Source organism: Eschrichtius robustus, chromosome 11 (genome assembly GCF_028021215.1).
Source record: "Eschrichtius robustus isolate mEscRob2 chromosome 11, mEscRob2.pri, whole genome shotgun sequence".
Taxonomy (NCBI): Eukaryota; Metazoa; Chordata; class Mammalia; order Artiodactyla; family Eschrichtiidae; genus Eschrichtius; species Eschrichtius robustus.
The window spans coordinates 82,254,825-82,270,136 of record NC_090834.1 but is presented as its reverse complement, the minus strand read 5'-3'; the positions used below and the strand labels follow the sequence as shown (position 1 = coordinate 82,270,136).

The 15,312-nt window shown below is 36.0% G+C and overlaps 1 protein-coding gene across 1 annotated transcript in view; it reads right to left on the bottom strand.

Moving 5' to 3' along the window:
- The window catches only part of ANO3 (anoctamin 3), a 117,147-nt gene that overhangs the window by 23,468 nt on the left and 78,367 nt on the right, over window positions 1-15,312 (bottom strand). Inside the window, exons 11-14 of the mRNA XM_068554562.1 lie at window positions 11,850-11,932; window positions 11,294-11,434; window positions 10,597-10,761; window positions 1,814-1,850 (exon numbers count right to left, since the gene is read on the bottom strand). Of these exons, the coding sequence (XP_068410663.1) occupies window positions 1,814-1,850; window positions 10,597-10,761; window positions 11,294-11,434; window positions 11,850-11,932 (426 nt within the window). The remainder of the gene's footprint in view (window positions 1-1,813; window positions 1,851-10,596; window positions 10,762-11,293; window positions 11,435-11,849; window positions 11,933-15,312) is intronic.

Here is a 15,312-nt window from a genome sequence, read left to right as displayed (position 1 = left end):
GTTACCCAACTGAAGAAATTGTAGCTCAGTGGGTTTAAGGAACAATGAAAATGATGAAAAAGATCATTCCCATTTATGGAGCACTTGTCATGTGTCAGGCAGCCAACCCACAATGGTGAAACAGGAAGTATTATCATTCTCATTTTACCAGTGAAGAAGCTGAGTCTCAAAAAAAAAAAAAGAAAAGAAAAAAGAAAAAGGAGGAAGAACAGAGGAAAGAGGAGGAGGAAGAATGGAATGGAGAGTGGGGAAAACTTGCTCAGAGTCATGTAATTTCCAAGTGATCATGTCATCCAGAGGATGAACTAGGGACTAGTTCTTCCCTCTATATACTGTTCCTTCTCTTGTTACTTGTATTTGTAAATACATTATAACGAAAGTGATATATCATAATAAAGTCACACAGTTCCTCCACCATAGTCAATGGAGTCTGCCACTTCTGAGTTTAAATTCTACTTATTTAACTTAATTATCTTGGTTTTCTTATCCATAAACTAGGGATCATACTGTCATAGAGTTGTGATGACAATACAACAAAATAATGAAGGAGAAGTGATCAGCTTAGCCCAGTGCCTTGGCTCTGGTGAGTTCTCAAACAATAAAAGATCATTGCTCAAACAAATCTGCAATAAAAATTTTGTACCCCAAACTGGGGGACCAAAAATTAAGTTCGAGGATAGAAAAAAAGACATTTTCTGACATGTAAGGTTTTGAGAAATTCACTTTCCAGGTAGCAAAATAAGGAATTAAGTTAAGACAGAAGAAACATAGGATCCAAAAAGTAATGTCCAACCGAGAAAAAAAAAGGTGAAAGGAATTCCCACAGTGCTGGTGAAGGGAAGTGTAGATGCAGCTGAGCACAAGCCCAGAGGGTAACCTATTGAGACTGGAGTAGACAGTGGTTCAGGGAGGATAATTCTAAGAAGAAAATAAAATGAGCACAATACTTGATGTTTTTGAATGTATTTAGAGAGAATTTAGAGTTATGGCAGGAAGTTTGGGATAAATTAAGGAAAGTATGTGTAGACAATTAAGCAAAAAAAGTGCTATTATTAGCTTCATGAAAAGATAAAGGTTGTGTAAGAAAGGAAGGATCACAGTACACACCATGCCTTAGATGTGAACATAGTTCTCTAGACACAATGATCTGAACACTAATTATTCATTTGGCTAAAACTGCTGGTATAACTACTTTGGAAGGAGGGGAATTAAGTCTGTTTTTAGCCGGTAATGGATGGGAAAGTGGGCGGGGACAGGACACTGCAGGGAATAAAGACTTAAGTTCTTGTCTTTATGATGGGAAGGCAATCACTTCCCAAAGCTGGAAAACCCAAGAATGGCATGCAGTTTAGAAATAGGGTAGAAAATAACAGAAGAAATGAATTGCTAAAATGCTAAAAAGCTGTCCCTCAGGGATGCGGAAAATAAGAATGGGTAATGTGGAAAAGGACTGGTGTTTATTATAAATCTTTTAATAATCTTTTGCCTTTTAAATTGTGTACATGTAATATGACACTTTGATAAAAATAAATATTGGGGGGGAAAATCACAAAGAACTGAAAAGGTAGTGGAAAAAAGCAATTCCAAGTAGGGAGAACAAGGGTGCTAATTTCTAGTAAGATTTTGTAACTATATACATTGCCTCTCTATAGTTATGTGATGTAGTCCAACTTCCTACGCCCCTTCTTTCACTTTTATTGACAATTATATAACTAAAGTTGATACAAAAAACATATAAAAAATGCTAAAGTGTGTAAAGCAACTGCAGAATAATATGCCCATGTTACTAAAGAGTGAAGAAAAATGGACTTACCTAAATTAGTGAGAAGGTAAGCAATTTTTTCATAAGCCTGTAATAAAAGAAAACAAATAGTTAATGTTATTATTTTCTTTTAGAAAAGGCTGTTATTTACACTATTCAAGAAACATCTAAAGCACATTCTACATAGTGGCTACATTTTTAATTAAGCAGAAGCAAGTTTTAAATCTTACTCTACAGGGCTTTATATATACACATACACACAAAATGCATGCAATAAAAATGTGTTGTAAATATGTGTATATATACAGACACACTTGATTTCTGCAATAACGTCTTTTCTGTTGGCTATCTTTATTTCCACTTTATAAATCAAAGAAATGAGATTTTAAAAACCCCAAAGACATTCAACTAGTCAATGGCTGACCTGGGATTTGATAATCAAATTATATGTGCTTTTTACTACACTAGAAGGTTAAGTGCAAGTATGTCTTCTTTACTATTGATAAAGAATTTTCCAAATTATGACAAAGACAGTGGGCAAAGTTGCATTCCTAAAGAACAAAGCTGGTTTGGTGGTTATTTAAAACAAGATTCACTAGTCAAATCTGTTGAATCTGTAAGTCACACGTACAATAGACTTTTATAACATTTTTTATATTCTGCCACCTTCTCCTTGCCCCACCGTACTCTGTGTACCACTCATACAGACTCAAGGGAAGAAAACATATTTCACAATATTCCAAGTAAATATAGTTGGAAATGTATATTTACTATGGACAGAAGGGTGATGTGTGTGTGCATGTAAATATGACTATATAACCCCACAATTCAACAAATTATTCTTTAGATTATAAATTCCAATATCCCTGCCTATTGGCATGCAAAATCAAAAAGGTGTCTGGACACTTTAAAAGTTGTTCACCTTCCCTGACTGTTCTCTCAATAGAACTATTATGATTATTCATCTTGACCATGATTCAATCCATCTCTTCCTAAGATTTAAAGTGTTATCTTGAGACAAAAAGATTATATTGAGTACAATAGTCTCATTCTACCCCTGGTGCAGTTTTTTTTTTTTTAACTGTACACTCAAGTAATCATTTTCAAATTTTAGGACCCGATTAGCTTGAATTCATGAGCACCAAAGTTATCTTGACTTTGTTCTTTTCCATGCCCCATTTATCAACTAAGATGATTAGAGAAGGGTCTCCAGAGAGTATGGTAAGATAGCCTTATCAATCAGCAAACAGTACTTGAGTAGCTCCTGTGCCTCAGGCACTGAATTAAGTGCCCTCATGGGGACTGAGAGAAAATTTTTTTTTTTTTGAGAAAATTTTATTTAAATAACTGCCATTTAGAGTATTTGGCTGGTGCCAAACAGTGTTTTATATATACTATTATTTATATTTGTCCTTAGAACAATATTATCAAATAGGTATTATGATTCCCATTTTACAGAACAGGAAACTAAGGTTTAGAATGTTAAGTACCTAACCTGAGATAATACTTCTAAGCAAGTAGCAAAGTCGGGATTTGGTATCATGGCCCTCTTGTACCACCTATGCTGTGCCTTGTCACATAACCATTTCAGATTTTGTCTTAATACTTAGCACATAGACCTGTCTGCAAGCCTGGGATGATAATATCTGCAGCTGATGCCCCAAGGGATTACAATAACCTAATAACCTTTGGAGAAATGTTATGTGCCACCCCTGGATATATTGCTCTTGGAAAGCTCTCTGGGGTAGTGGACAGCTTGCATCACCCAAGGCCCAAATGCCCATTGGCATCATCAGGATGATGAGCTACAAAATCAGTCCATGCAGAGTGACATGTTAACTCACCCACAAAGTGTAGGAAGAAACCACAATTCAAATATAACCAACTGAATGGTGTCAGCAATCACATTGACACAGCAAGTTGTGTGTGTGTGTGTGTGTGTGTGTGTGGTAGAATGGATATGTACTTGGGGGAGGAGAGAATAAGGGGATTCAGGGTCAATTGTTCTGGTTACTACATTATATACATGTAGTATATGTATACACTACATAAATATACATCATTATATATATATATATATGCAATATATGTGTGTGTGTGTAAAACACATTTATAAATAAAATAAAATTTAAAAAGTATATAAAATACCATATTGAGGAACCTATGCTTTTAAAAATTATTCACTAGTGCATTCAGTAAGCTGATATTCTGTGGTCATATATATTGGGTTAAAAATATTTATTAGGAATTTCTAATGAGTCAGGTACTATTCAGGGAACCAAATAACAGTGAACCAAACATAATCTCTACTTTCATGGAATTTAAACTCCAGTGCTCAGAGACAGATGACAAAGAAATATGTAATTGGCCAGGAGACGCAAAGTACTAAGAGGAAAGATGAAGCAGGCTGAGGGGTAGAGAGTAGTGGTGGCACAGCGTGCTATTTAGAGGGTGGTCAGGGAAGCCTCTCCAAGAAGGTGGCATTTGAGCAGAGAGCTGCATGGAGTGAGGGAACCCAGCAGGTATGCAGTTCAGTATCTGGGGGACACGGAAATTGTAAGTGCAAATGCCTGAGCCTGCCATGGGCTTGGTGTGCTTCATGAAGGACAAGGAAGGTAGAGGGACAAGGGTGGAGGCAGTAAAGGTAGTAAGAGATGAGTCAGAGAGATCTCAGAGGGAAACACATTTTCAGGGCCTGGTAGGCTATGGTGAGGACTTTAGAATTCATCCTGAGCTGAGAAGTCATCTCCCTATTAATGCTTTGTTTTGGGGTGCAATGCAGAAATCAGTTGTGGGAAAAAAATGGCAAAGGCAGAGAAAAAACAGCAAGGTTGTTGTGAAGGGGCAAATTAAGGAGTTGTACACGTATTTTAATGCTCTTTATCTCTGAGTCAGAGTCTCACAATCTAACCTTCTTTGTAAAAAGGAGCTCCAAACAGACTTTTGCAGAGTCAAAAAGAGTCTGCACTTTTCCAGGAATCCTCCTTTTTGAATTTCTAGAAATTGTGGACATACACATGAAAAAACTAAACAAATACATTAAAAAAAAAAAAAAGCTAACCTTCTTATTAAATGAGTCATTTGCCATTGCTTCCTTTCAAGGTTAAGATATGTGGTCTAACACTTTGAACCACCCTATTCCATAATAACCTATTTGCATTGTAATTACCAGTGGGAATCAGGTGTTGAGGAAAGTCAGGTACATTTTGAGGTCTTTGGGGATCAGGCCCATGAAGGAAACATAGGAATGTATTCTCTGGACTTTAGAGATGGAAGTGAATCAATAATGTGGAAGAGTCCAGCATGAATACACAATAGCCAAGTGTATTCAGGGCTTTCTTTTTTTTTTTTTTCCTTCCTTTTGGTATCGTGTGCTCTATGCATGGTACATGGACTTTAAAATGAGAGGAGGAATACCAAAAGGAGTTTATCCTTTTATTGACAATGCTGAAATGGTTTAATTGGCCTAATCCCAGAAGTACAAGAGTACTTCCGCTGTGATGTTTCTATTTTTTCTTAAAAATTACATGTTAATCATGAGACCAGAGAACTTTCGTTCTTAAAATAATTCTTAAATTAATTGAGGTTTGATTGTCAAGCAACAAGAATATACACTTTTTAAGTAACTCCACATTTTAAATTTTTATTAAAATCTTTTTGGAAGTATTTCCTAATGATGGTTAGCCATGCTACTTATGGCACCTCTGGTAGGTAGCATTATATTTTGAGGGGCAGCAAAATAAAGAATAAAAAGGATGGGATTTGTACAGAGCAACTCCTGGTTTCAAATTCTGGCTTTGTAGTTGTTTAGCTATATGCCTGGTAAAAGATGTTAAAGATAGTAACTTGAAGTTTTAGTTATTGTTAAATTATTTGCAACTTATCTTTGGGAGATGTGATTTCTGATCTTGGCTGTGTATCAAAATTACCTTAGCTCCTTAAATCACTGATTTCATAATACTATTTTGGGGTCTAACTGGATCAGAATCACTTGGAGAGCATTATGGGAATTTTTTTTGTTTTAAATACAGACTTCATAGTCCTACAAAGAAGATTCTGAATGAGACTCAGGAATCTGTAGTTTTTCAAAAGTGTTTCAGGTGATTTGATGAGTATAAGAGTAGGAAACAATCCTTTAAGTTACTTTTATGATCTGTAAAATGGACCTGTCATCAAATTTTTATTATCTTGATCCATATTTCTCTCCCAAATTAAATATTGGTAGGAATGCCACAATCCACCTGTTTTAAAAGCTTAGAGAATATATATCCTTCGATTGTTAGTTTGAATGAAATTAACAAGGGCAGAAAACTTGAAAGACACTGAAAATATAATTCCAGTAACAAAAATGACTTTGAGCACATACAATATTCAAAATGCTAGGATATTTGGAGAATAAAATATTTAAAATGTATTGAAAGAATATATTCTAAATGTCTTTTAGGCATCAGGCAAAGACCTGGAGATATAAACATGAGGAAGCTACAGCCCCTGCTCATGAGGAATTTATAACCTGATAGCAGGAGAATAGGCATATCCCAAACACTGTAGCAGAAGAGTATTCACAAAAGAGATTGTTTAATGCTATCAGGAGAATCTGATAAGGAGGGAGAATAGACCTGTCCAAGCACCTGTGAGAAGAACAGACACAAGGAGATTCTTTAATTCCACATATGGGATTTAGAAAAAATTTTATGAAAGAAGTGATCCTTAACTGAAATTTTCAAAGATGAAGAGATATTCTTCAAGGAGACAAAAAGAAAAAAAGGTCAATAGAGGAAGCACTGTGAACCAGGAGATGGGTGTGAAATAGCAGAATGCCAGGGAGCAAGCACAAGTGGTTCTATAGGCTGGACTGCAGGGTGTGACAGGGAGGGGGCAAGACACAAACTCCAACAAGGGGAGAAGGGAAGACTGGCTTTAAATAATGGAGACCCTCCCATGCCATTGATGTCAGAGGCAATGGGAACCTGTTATACAGATCTGAGTACAAAATAAAATGATGAAATTTGTAATTTTGAAAGACCCTTGCAGCCGTGGTGTGAAAGGGAGATGGGAAGAGTGGAGAATAGAGACAGGAAGACTAACCAGTTAGAAGGCTGTGACAATAGCCTGAGCTAGAAATGACAAACAGCTGAGCTAAGGAAGCAGAAGTGAGGATGGGGAGCAGGGAATGGATAAGAGAGATGTTACGGAGGCACAGTTCACAACAGTCACTGATACGATGAAGGAGACAAAAGTAATGCATGAAGAATGACAAGGTTTCTGGCTGTGTACATTAAACATGAAAAGTTCAGCTTTAAAAAATTATTTGGCTGATTTAAACTATTTTTCCATGCACTCATTTCATAGTTTCATGTATATGGCTTATAGCTGAAAAGCATATTAGATTAATAGAATATTTTAACTGAGTCCAAATCCCTCGTTTGGGGAATATGGTAGCACGGGGATCACAAAGTCAAGCTATTAAGAAACATTTGTATGAGCACATTTGAAAAGTACATTTGCATGAGCTGTATATTTAGAGTTGTTCTGCAAATTACAAAAGATAGCATTTGGTATTCTAGGTGAATCTTTTTGGTGGTATAATTTTTTAAAGAGTCTGATATTTTGATATTAATGATGTTAATCTATCCTTATTTGATTAAGCTCTTAAACTGATCCTGTGTGTTCAGGTGAGTCAGAAGGGCTGTTTAATAATCTGTGAAGTGCCTTAACATCCTGGCTGGGAAGGAAATGCATAAATTCGAAAGGGCATTATTTTTTTTTACACTGATTGAATCTGAGAAATATAACATTCCTTTCACATTTGTTGAGTTGGCTGTGTAATTCACTTCTTTTATGCTAAATCCATTTTAAAATCTTCTCCTGAGTTAGTTGCAAGGGCAAAGGAGAAGTTGTATATGGTCTATTTCACTTCTAACAATCCCTGAATCTGAAAGCCAAAATGCTCAACAAGTAGAAATAAACATTTAGAAAGAGAAAAGTCAGCTCTGTTTTCTCCTGGGAACTATGGATGCTTATTTCATAGCACTAGGCACTTACATGGGCTGTTGTATTTAATTAAGTAGAGCTAGTGGGATTTTAAGGATCTCAAAGGATGGTTTCTATGATAAAAATAGTACTATCCTTACCTGTCTACAGAGGTCTTTGTTGTCTGTAAATGCAAGTACTTTGGAAGAAAGAATACATTAAGCCTCATCAAAAATATAAACTTAGTGAGAAGAAGTTGTATCTGAACCTATAAGAGAGAGGAATTTATGTTGGAGGGTCAGTTGTGATTCTAGGGAAGGGGTGATCACCGAGGATAGAAATTGGAGGGGGAGTAGAATCAGAGTTCAAGGGACTGGGAATTGAGAAGCACCTGAAATAATATAAAACTGGAGTCTGGTACATCAGTGAAAACTTCAGCCAGCCTGATAGAAAGTAATGGACTTTTATCAGGACACTAAGTTGAGGAACTGACGATTCAAACTGATGAAAGCCTGGGCAGTGTTCAGAGGGGCAGGGGAGAGGGAGAGAGCATAAATGAGAACAGAAGGAACAGACAGGGAGAGAGAGAGAGAGAGAAAGAGAGTGTGAGTGTGTGTCCTGGGATGTTAGCCATTGATAAGCCTGCTCCTTACTTGGTGAAAGACGAAATTTAAAAAATGACCCAAAGTTGCTACCTAGGTGGCTGGGGTTTTATGGGTAACTCATATATAAAGTAAAAATAAAGTACATTCCAATTCTAATTTGTTCCAAATTTTATATCATGGTAGAATGTTTTAAAAGTAAAGGCTATTTTTTTCTGATTATAAATCAAAACCTACATATAGAGATAAATATTTGAATGAACAGAAAAAATATATATTAAATCAAATATTATCCTGAGATACAACCACTATTAACATTTTATTGTCACTCTTCAAAATGCAGGTGTGTTCCAATGGAAATCAAGTGAAATTGTATATCCTTCTTCCATAACTGTATGCCATGTACTTAAATAATATTAAAATTTAAAATTCAACCAACCTACTAAGGATAAGAAATTGGATCAATTTAAAATCAGACTAGCTGATTGCTAGTATTACCTAGAAATAAATACATTAACCACTTAGCTTCTTTTTGCTTAGATAACGAGATCAACCACAATAACCTCTGTCCACTGGAAAACTGCCACAATACACTGGTTTTGTTAGAAACAATTTCTTTCCCTATCTGCCAGAATAGTTAATATAAAAACCATAAATATAAGAATCCACAATGTCCTTGCTGTGAATGGTTCCTCCTTCAATGTGGTGACTTTGTGCAATGCACAACATATACTTCCTTATATAGGCTACCACACAAGCCTCTCAATCCTAGCACTGTCTTTTTTCAATGTTTATTGTTCACTTTATGAGTCAAAAGCATAAATTAAAATACTGTATGGCTTATTTGGAGATACAGTAAACAACATTCTTCTTCTGCAAATTAACCTAAACCTGAAGAAAGGAGACTCCAGTAGAAAATATTAACTATTGTCCTTGCATTAATATTTACCCATTTCTCAGTGACTATTTATTTTCTCTTAAGAACATCTCTGATAATTTTAAAGTTAAATAACAAATGGTTCCGGTCCCCTCCCGACTAACCATGTAACATCAGTATCAATCCACGTTTGGAACCAAATGCATATTACCTGTTTATGTTATCAACGTCATTGTTTGTGCATTGGTCAGCCCTCTATATGAATTATCTCATCATGTAAATATATAAGCACTAACACTTACTATATGCATACTCTGGGACAAGTTATTTAAGCTCTCTGAATTTCAGCTTCCTCATTTACATAATGGAGAAAATATTGACCTTGTGGTGTTGTTGGAAGAATTAAAGGAAAGATATTATTCTAAATGTGCCAATAAGTGCCTCCTGTCTTCAGAGAAAATGGGGCCCCATCCACAGATCTTGCTGAAGAGGTAGACCTAAGCATAATATTGTCCTCTCAGCCATAGACGTTTGGTTCATAAGTCACTTGGTATATGTGAAATTGAACCAATCAGATGCTCTCTCTGAGAAACTAGCACATTGAAACACTGGACGATCTAAGTTAAATAAACTACAGAAATTGACTAACATGGTCATGAATTTAGAGCCAATGAAAATAACAAAAGCATAGCAATGCAACAGTATACCAGACTCTGAAAGGGAGGCCATGGGTAGGCAGATAGTCTCTTCCTGATAGAATGGAGCAGATATGCAAATAGAATCATTGGAAAAAGAGGTAGAAAGAAAGGAAAAGAGAAAGAGAGAGGGAAAGAAGATAGAGAGAGGGAGAGAAAAACATAGGAAGAGGGAGGGAGGGAGGGAAGGAAGGAAAAAAAAAACTTAGTCCCAGAGGAATAAAAATGGAGTAGTTGTCTGACTGTTTTCCATTTCACATGCGGTCTTGGAGATAACAAGGCTACACTTTCAAACAGAATTTCCTATATCTTTCCAATAAATTCTCCTCTGAGGTTGAGTTTGTTGGAATGGCTTTCTAATCCAAACAATCCCTTATCTGAATGAAAAGAGCATAGCACCATTTCTAGCACACACTAGATACTCGATGAGTGGAAGTTGTCGCTAAACAAAACTCTAAACCCAAAGAGCAAGGAAGACAATACAACTATCATTGATTTTAATTTTTTAAAAATCCATCATGTAAACCACATAAATGAAATATTTTCTGCTAAGCCAAATTGTCTTTGCCAGAAATGATACTAGGTCTTATTTTGGCTTCCTGTAAATCCAATCCAAGTATAAAGGAAACACAGTTCTGTCCTTTACCCACTCCTTGTACACCTATTGAAAAATTTGTAAACACTTACAAGATTCAGTGCCATAATGATCACAAAATTGATACAGACTGCAGCAGCAGAAGTTGCAAACTGCCAGTGTTGTTTGATGAAATTCCACTTGAATGATGCAAACTGTTCCATGACAATCAGGCGATACACCACGACTGCAAACACTGCAGTGATCACCAGAGAAATCTACAATATGGGAGACCAGAGGAGACGTCCACATTGTGCATCATTAACAAAACAAAAGCAACACCATAGATCCAATACACTGACCCCAAAAGCTAAAGAAATTTACTTTTCCAAGAAAGCATATGTAAATTTAAAATTTCCTTTAAGGAACTAAGTTTCATTAGAGTCAAAATAAATGGTATAAGATTCAGTTGTTTCAGTGGGATATGCTGTTCAAATCTCCACTTTCACATGAATGTTTGGTTTTGAAACAAAATATCTAATTTTAGGATGACCATATCATTTCCATTTTATCTTAGATGATCTTTGTTTCTCCCAAAGAGTGTTTTATTTAGGGATATGCACAAACTTCCTTTGTAATTATTCTGTGACCTGCTGTGATTTTTATTTTGTTTAACAGTATGTATGTACTACCAAGGTAGTGAACAGGATACAGTTTCTTACATCCTCAGTGTCACAAAATGAGTTGGTATCCTAGAACGTCTTTCTAAACCTGGAATCCCACATTCTGAGATTTATGGTTATACTTTACCATGAAGAATATTCCTGAGATAGAAACAAGAAGACGAGTGACTTTGTCTGAGGAAGGCTGATGCGGCTCAGGTTTTCCACTGATGGGATTCACTCTCTCCATCTTGTAATACTTTGCTTCAAACTGGGGACGAAGTGTTTCCTATGAGAAAAACTAAAGTTAACTAAATATCTGTCATAAATTTTTTAAAAATCCAATATTTAATAAATTTCTGGAATTTGGCCTACTTTTATATCAAGTCTTGGCAAAGAAGCAAATTGTAAAAAATTAGATGAAAGTTATTTTAGGGTTTATTTAACCCTAAACTATATTTTAATTAGCACGGTTTTCCACTAATGCGATTTAAGGAAACATCATAGAAGTGCTTTGAAAAAATTACACATTTCATCATTGATCTTTACTGTCTTCATAAAATAAGAATCTTGTTAGTAAAAAAAGTTAACTAAAAATTGAATGGTGTTTAGCTGCGTCCTGCTTGGACTTTAAGGACAGTGAATGATTTTCTGTGCCATATGTTATTCCAGTTTCCTTATCTCCTGGTTTCTTAACATCTTACCTCCTCTTCTTCCCATTCAATAAGGTCCCAAGTATAGGTCAGTGTACTTCTTCTCCTTTTCCAAAACTCCAGGAAGACTGTGGCTATAAATAATAATATTATTATTATTATTACAATTCTTTACCTGACCATATCCCACTCTGTCATCATTGCCTTTCTCCTTGTATTGATGCATTCATATCCTATTATTAAATAATTAAAATTAACTACATATGTATTAAATTTATACAGCTGGAATGTTTTTTCCCTTACCCTCTTCTCCCTATCTGTGTAACTGCTATCAGCATGCACTCCTGATGGAGAGTGATTTTTTTTCTATAAATTTATTTTTGGCTGCATGGGGTCTTCGTTGCTGCATGCGGGCTTTCTCTAGTTGTGGTGAGCGGGGGCTATTCTTCGTTGCAGTGCACGTGCTTCTCATTGCAGTGGCTTCTCTTGTTGTGGAGCACAGGCCCTAGAGCGTGGGCTTCAGTAGTTGTGGCACACAGGCTCAGTAGTTGTGGCTCACGGGCTGTAGAGCTCAGGCTCAGTATTTGTGGCACATGGGCTTAGCTGCTCCATGGCATGTGGGATCTTCCCAGACCGGGGCTCGAAACCGTGTTCCCTGCGTTGTCAGGTAGATTATTAACCACTGCGCCACCAGGGAAGTCCAAGAGTGATTCTTTTTATTGGAATAAATAAGCAGAGATTTTTGTTACAATAGCATGATCTTGATCTTGTGAAACTGGGTTGGAGATGAAGCTGGAGATAAGAGGCCTTCAGTGGAAAAAGGAACTTTGTTGTCAGGGGAAAGCAGGGCTTCGTGTGCATCAATGGAGGTAGAGAGTATTTTGGAAAATCTGAAGATGATACCCCAGAATTCTGCTCCTTAGCAACTATGCATTGTATTTATTTTTTCACTCCTACCTCTCTGACTATAATGACATACTTTTCTCAACGTTACAAAAATTTCAAAGATGCACACGCCGCATCCATCCCTTGTACTTCCATTTCTCATGTCCATTTCCAGTGGCTTTCCTCTGTGATCTAAAGTCAATGGCACAGAGTAACAGAATCATAGGGTCAAGTATGTAAGAGAGGTAAGATTCTGTATGTAGTTTGTTCCAAGTTATTTTAAATTCACAGACAACAAGGCCCAGAGTCACTGACATACATCACTGACCTTGTCCAGAAATCTGCCAAAGCATCTACAACAGTTTATTACACTTTTTTCTGTACCTGCTTTTCCCCACACTTGAAGGTAAGTTTCTTGAGGCCCTTTTTTCCTTAGCATTTTTAGTACTTGGCACACTGAAAATGCTCAGTAAAAGTTTGTTAAATTGAACTGAATTACTGAATAGAATTCAGTGATTGTGACTAACTCCTGGGGGAGTGTTCTTTGCATTATTCTAGAGGTTTTCAAATTACGCTCTATGGAATTTCACTAAAGACATTGGAAGAAAGAGAGTCCCTCACCAGAGAATGCCCTTCTTTTTTAAATATATATATTGAGCAATCATGTTCAATTTTATTTGGAAAAATAATTATTGTTTAAAAAGTTTAAAAAACTACTTCACTGTACTTCAAGGTGGGGGAGTGGCTAATGAGAGGGGCAACAGGGGCAAGAGGTCAATTCCAAACACAAATGAATTTAAGTATGTCTGAATATGGAACCCAAAAAAGAATTCCAAGTATTGTTTTCATCAGAAGAGATAAAAATTTAAAGCTTTCTCAAAAGGAGACCCAGCTGAAACGAGAGTATATCAGAGCAACCTCACTGCCATAGCCAATTTGTACAACACCCAAGAACTACTAAAGAATCCTCCATTCCCTAGATTTGTTTTCAGCAACATCTGCAAGCATAATGCGCTTTCCCCACATGATATTGCAACATCACTGTACATGAGTTAGAAATAGAAACCTCACTAAACAGGTTCTACAATTAATAGAAGGCCCATGAGTGTGGGACATTTTAAATTTCCCTGCCTAGGGTAAGTTACTGATTTTCTGGTTAATGCCTTACAGCAATACAATTAGTAGAGTTTTCTGCATGAGTGTCTAGTCGACTACTGATTAGTAGACTAATCAATATAAAGAGCCTATACATATGTGTGAAACAGCAGATTTTGAATATTTGGGCTGAACTGTACTTGACACAGCCTCAACTGGTTAGTTATAGAACTGGCTAGTCAAGACCTACTTGTACTGTTTAATTTCCTCTTTGTCTAAGGACATGGAATCTCTCTCTAACTTTACTTCCAATTTCCCTCTCCTTCTTCTCTCTCTCTAAAAACACTAAGTAAGAAATAAAATAACAAGCATCTGGGTTCTAAGAACATGAGAAAGCCAGCATTTGAACTATAATCACTGAAAATCTTCACCAATTTCTAAAATCAGACTTCATAATTTTTCCCCTAAGCAATTTCATTTAGAAAGAAGAAGCTACACATAAATAGCACCGTGCTATATTAAAATAGGAGAACTCTCACTACAGTCTTGACCAGAGCAGACTCTTAAATTTGATGTAATGTGTCTCTCTAAGCTAACTCTTCCTGTCAGTATGGTATTGGCATTTGTACATTAAATACACATTCAGTAGCATTTGTTCACATTAAAATGGATACTCTCAACTGAATTGCTAAACAATTAGATGTCTGCACAAATAAGCTGTCAGCTTTTCGCCATGTATTTTTTTATAAATACAATGTAATCTTTTTAAAGTTCTGTATTGATTTTTCTCAGGACTTTTCCTCATCTTACCATTCAACTATTTGATATACTTTCTTTACTTAACTCTGTTGAACATTTGCTGATTATAAATGTAACACCAACAAAAATAACTGGAACAACTCCTGTATTATTCACTTCTGAAATACAGGAGTCTAGGAGGGCCTGCCATTTAATAGGCTTTCAATAAATGTATGCTGAATGAGTGAATTAAACTGTAAAGAACAGAAGTCACCTACAATTCCACCATTCATAAATAGTCACGATTGCAATTTAGGTAATCCCATCCAAAGTATTTTTCTTAAGAAGTATACTTAGGACTGATATATCTCTGATACTCAGAGATATAGCCATATAGGTTGTTCATTTATGACAGAAAAAAGAAAAAACTGATTCATAACTGAACCCTCTAAAGGTGTCATATTCCTCACAGGCTGGCCCTTCTTCCCTAGGAAACCTTCAGCAGGATGAAGTATATGTAGAATTAACCCTTGGAACAGCACTGGCCTCCAGGAAAGTGCTCCAGAACTAAAGTCTATATCCATTCTGATTGGCCAGTACAGAGCCTTAAAAACTCTTAAATATTTGCTCACTTTATAAGCATCCCCCTAGAACTGGATACTTAGAACTGTACTTAGCACCGTAGATGAATGATGACACTATAAGAAATTACTAACTTCACTTTTATAATAAATACAATTTATCTTCTTGATCAAGTTATAATGACCCTCAAAAGACCATCTAGGAATGGCAATGT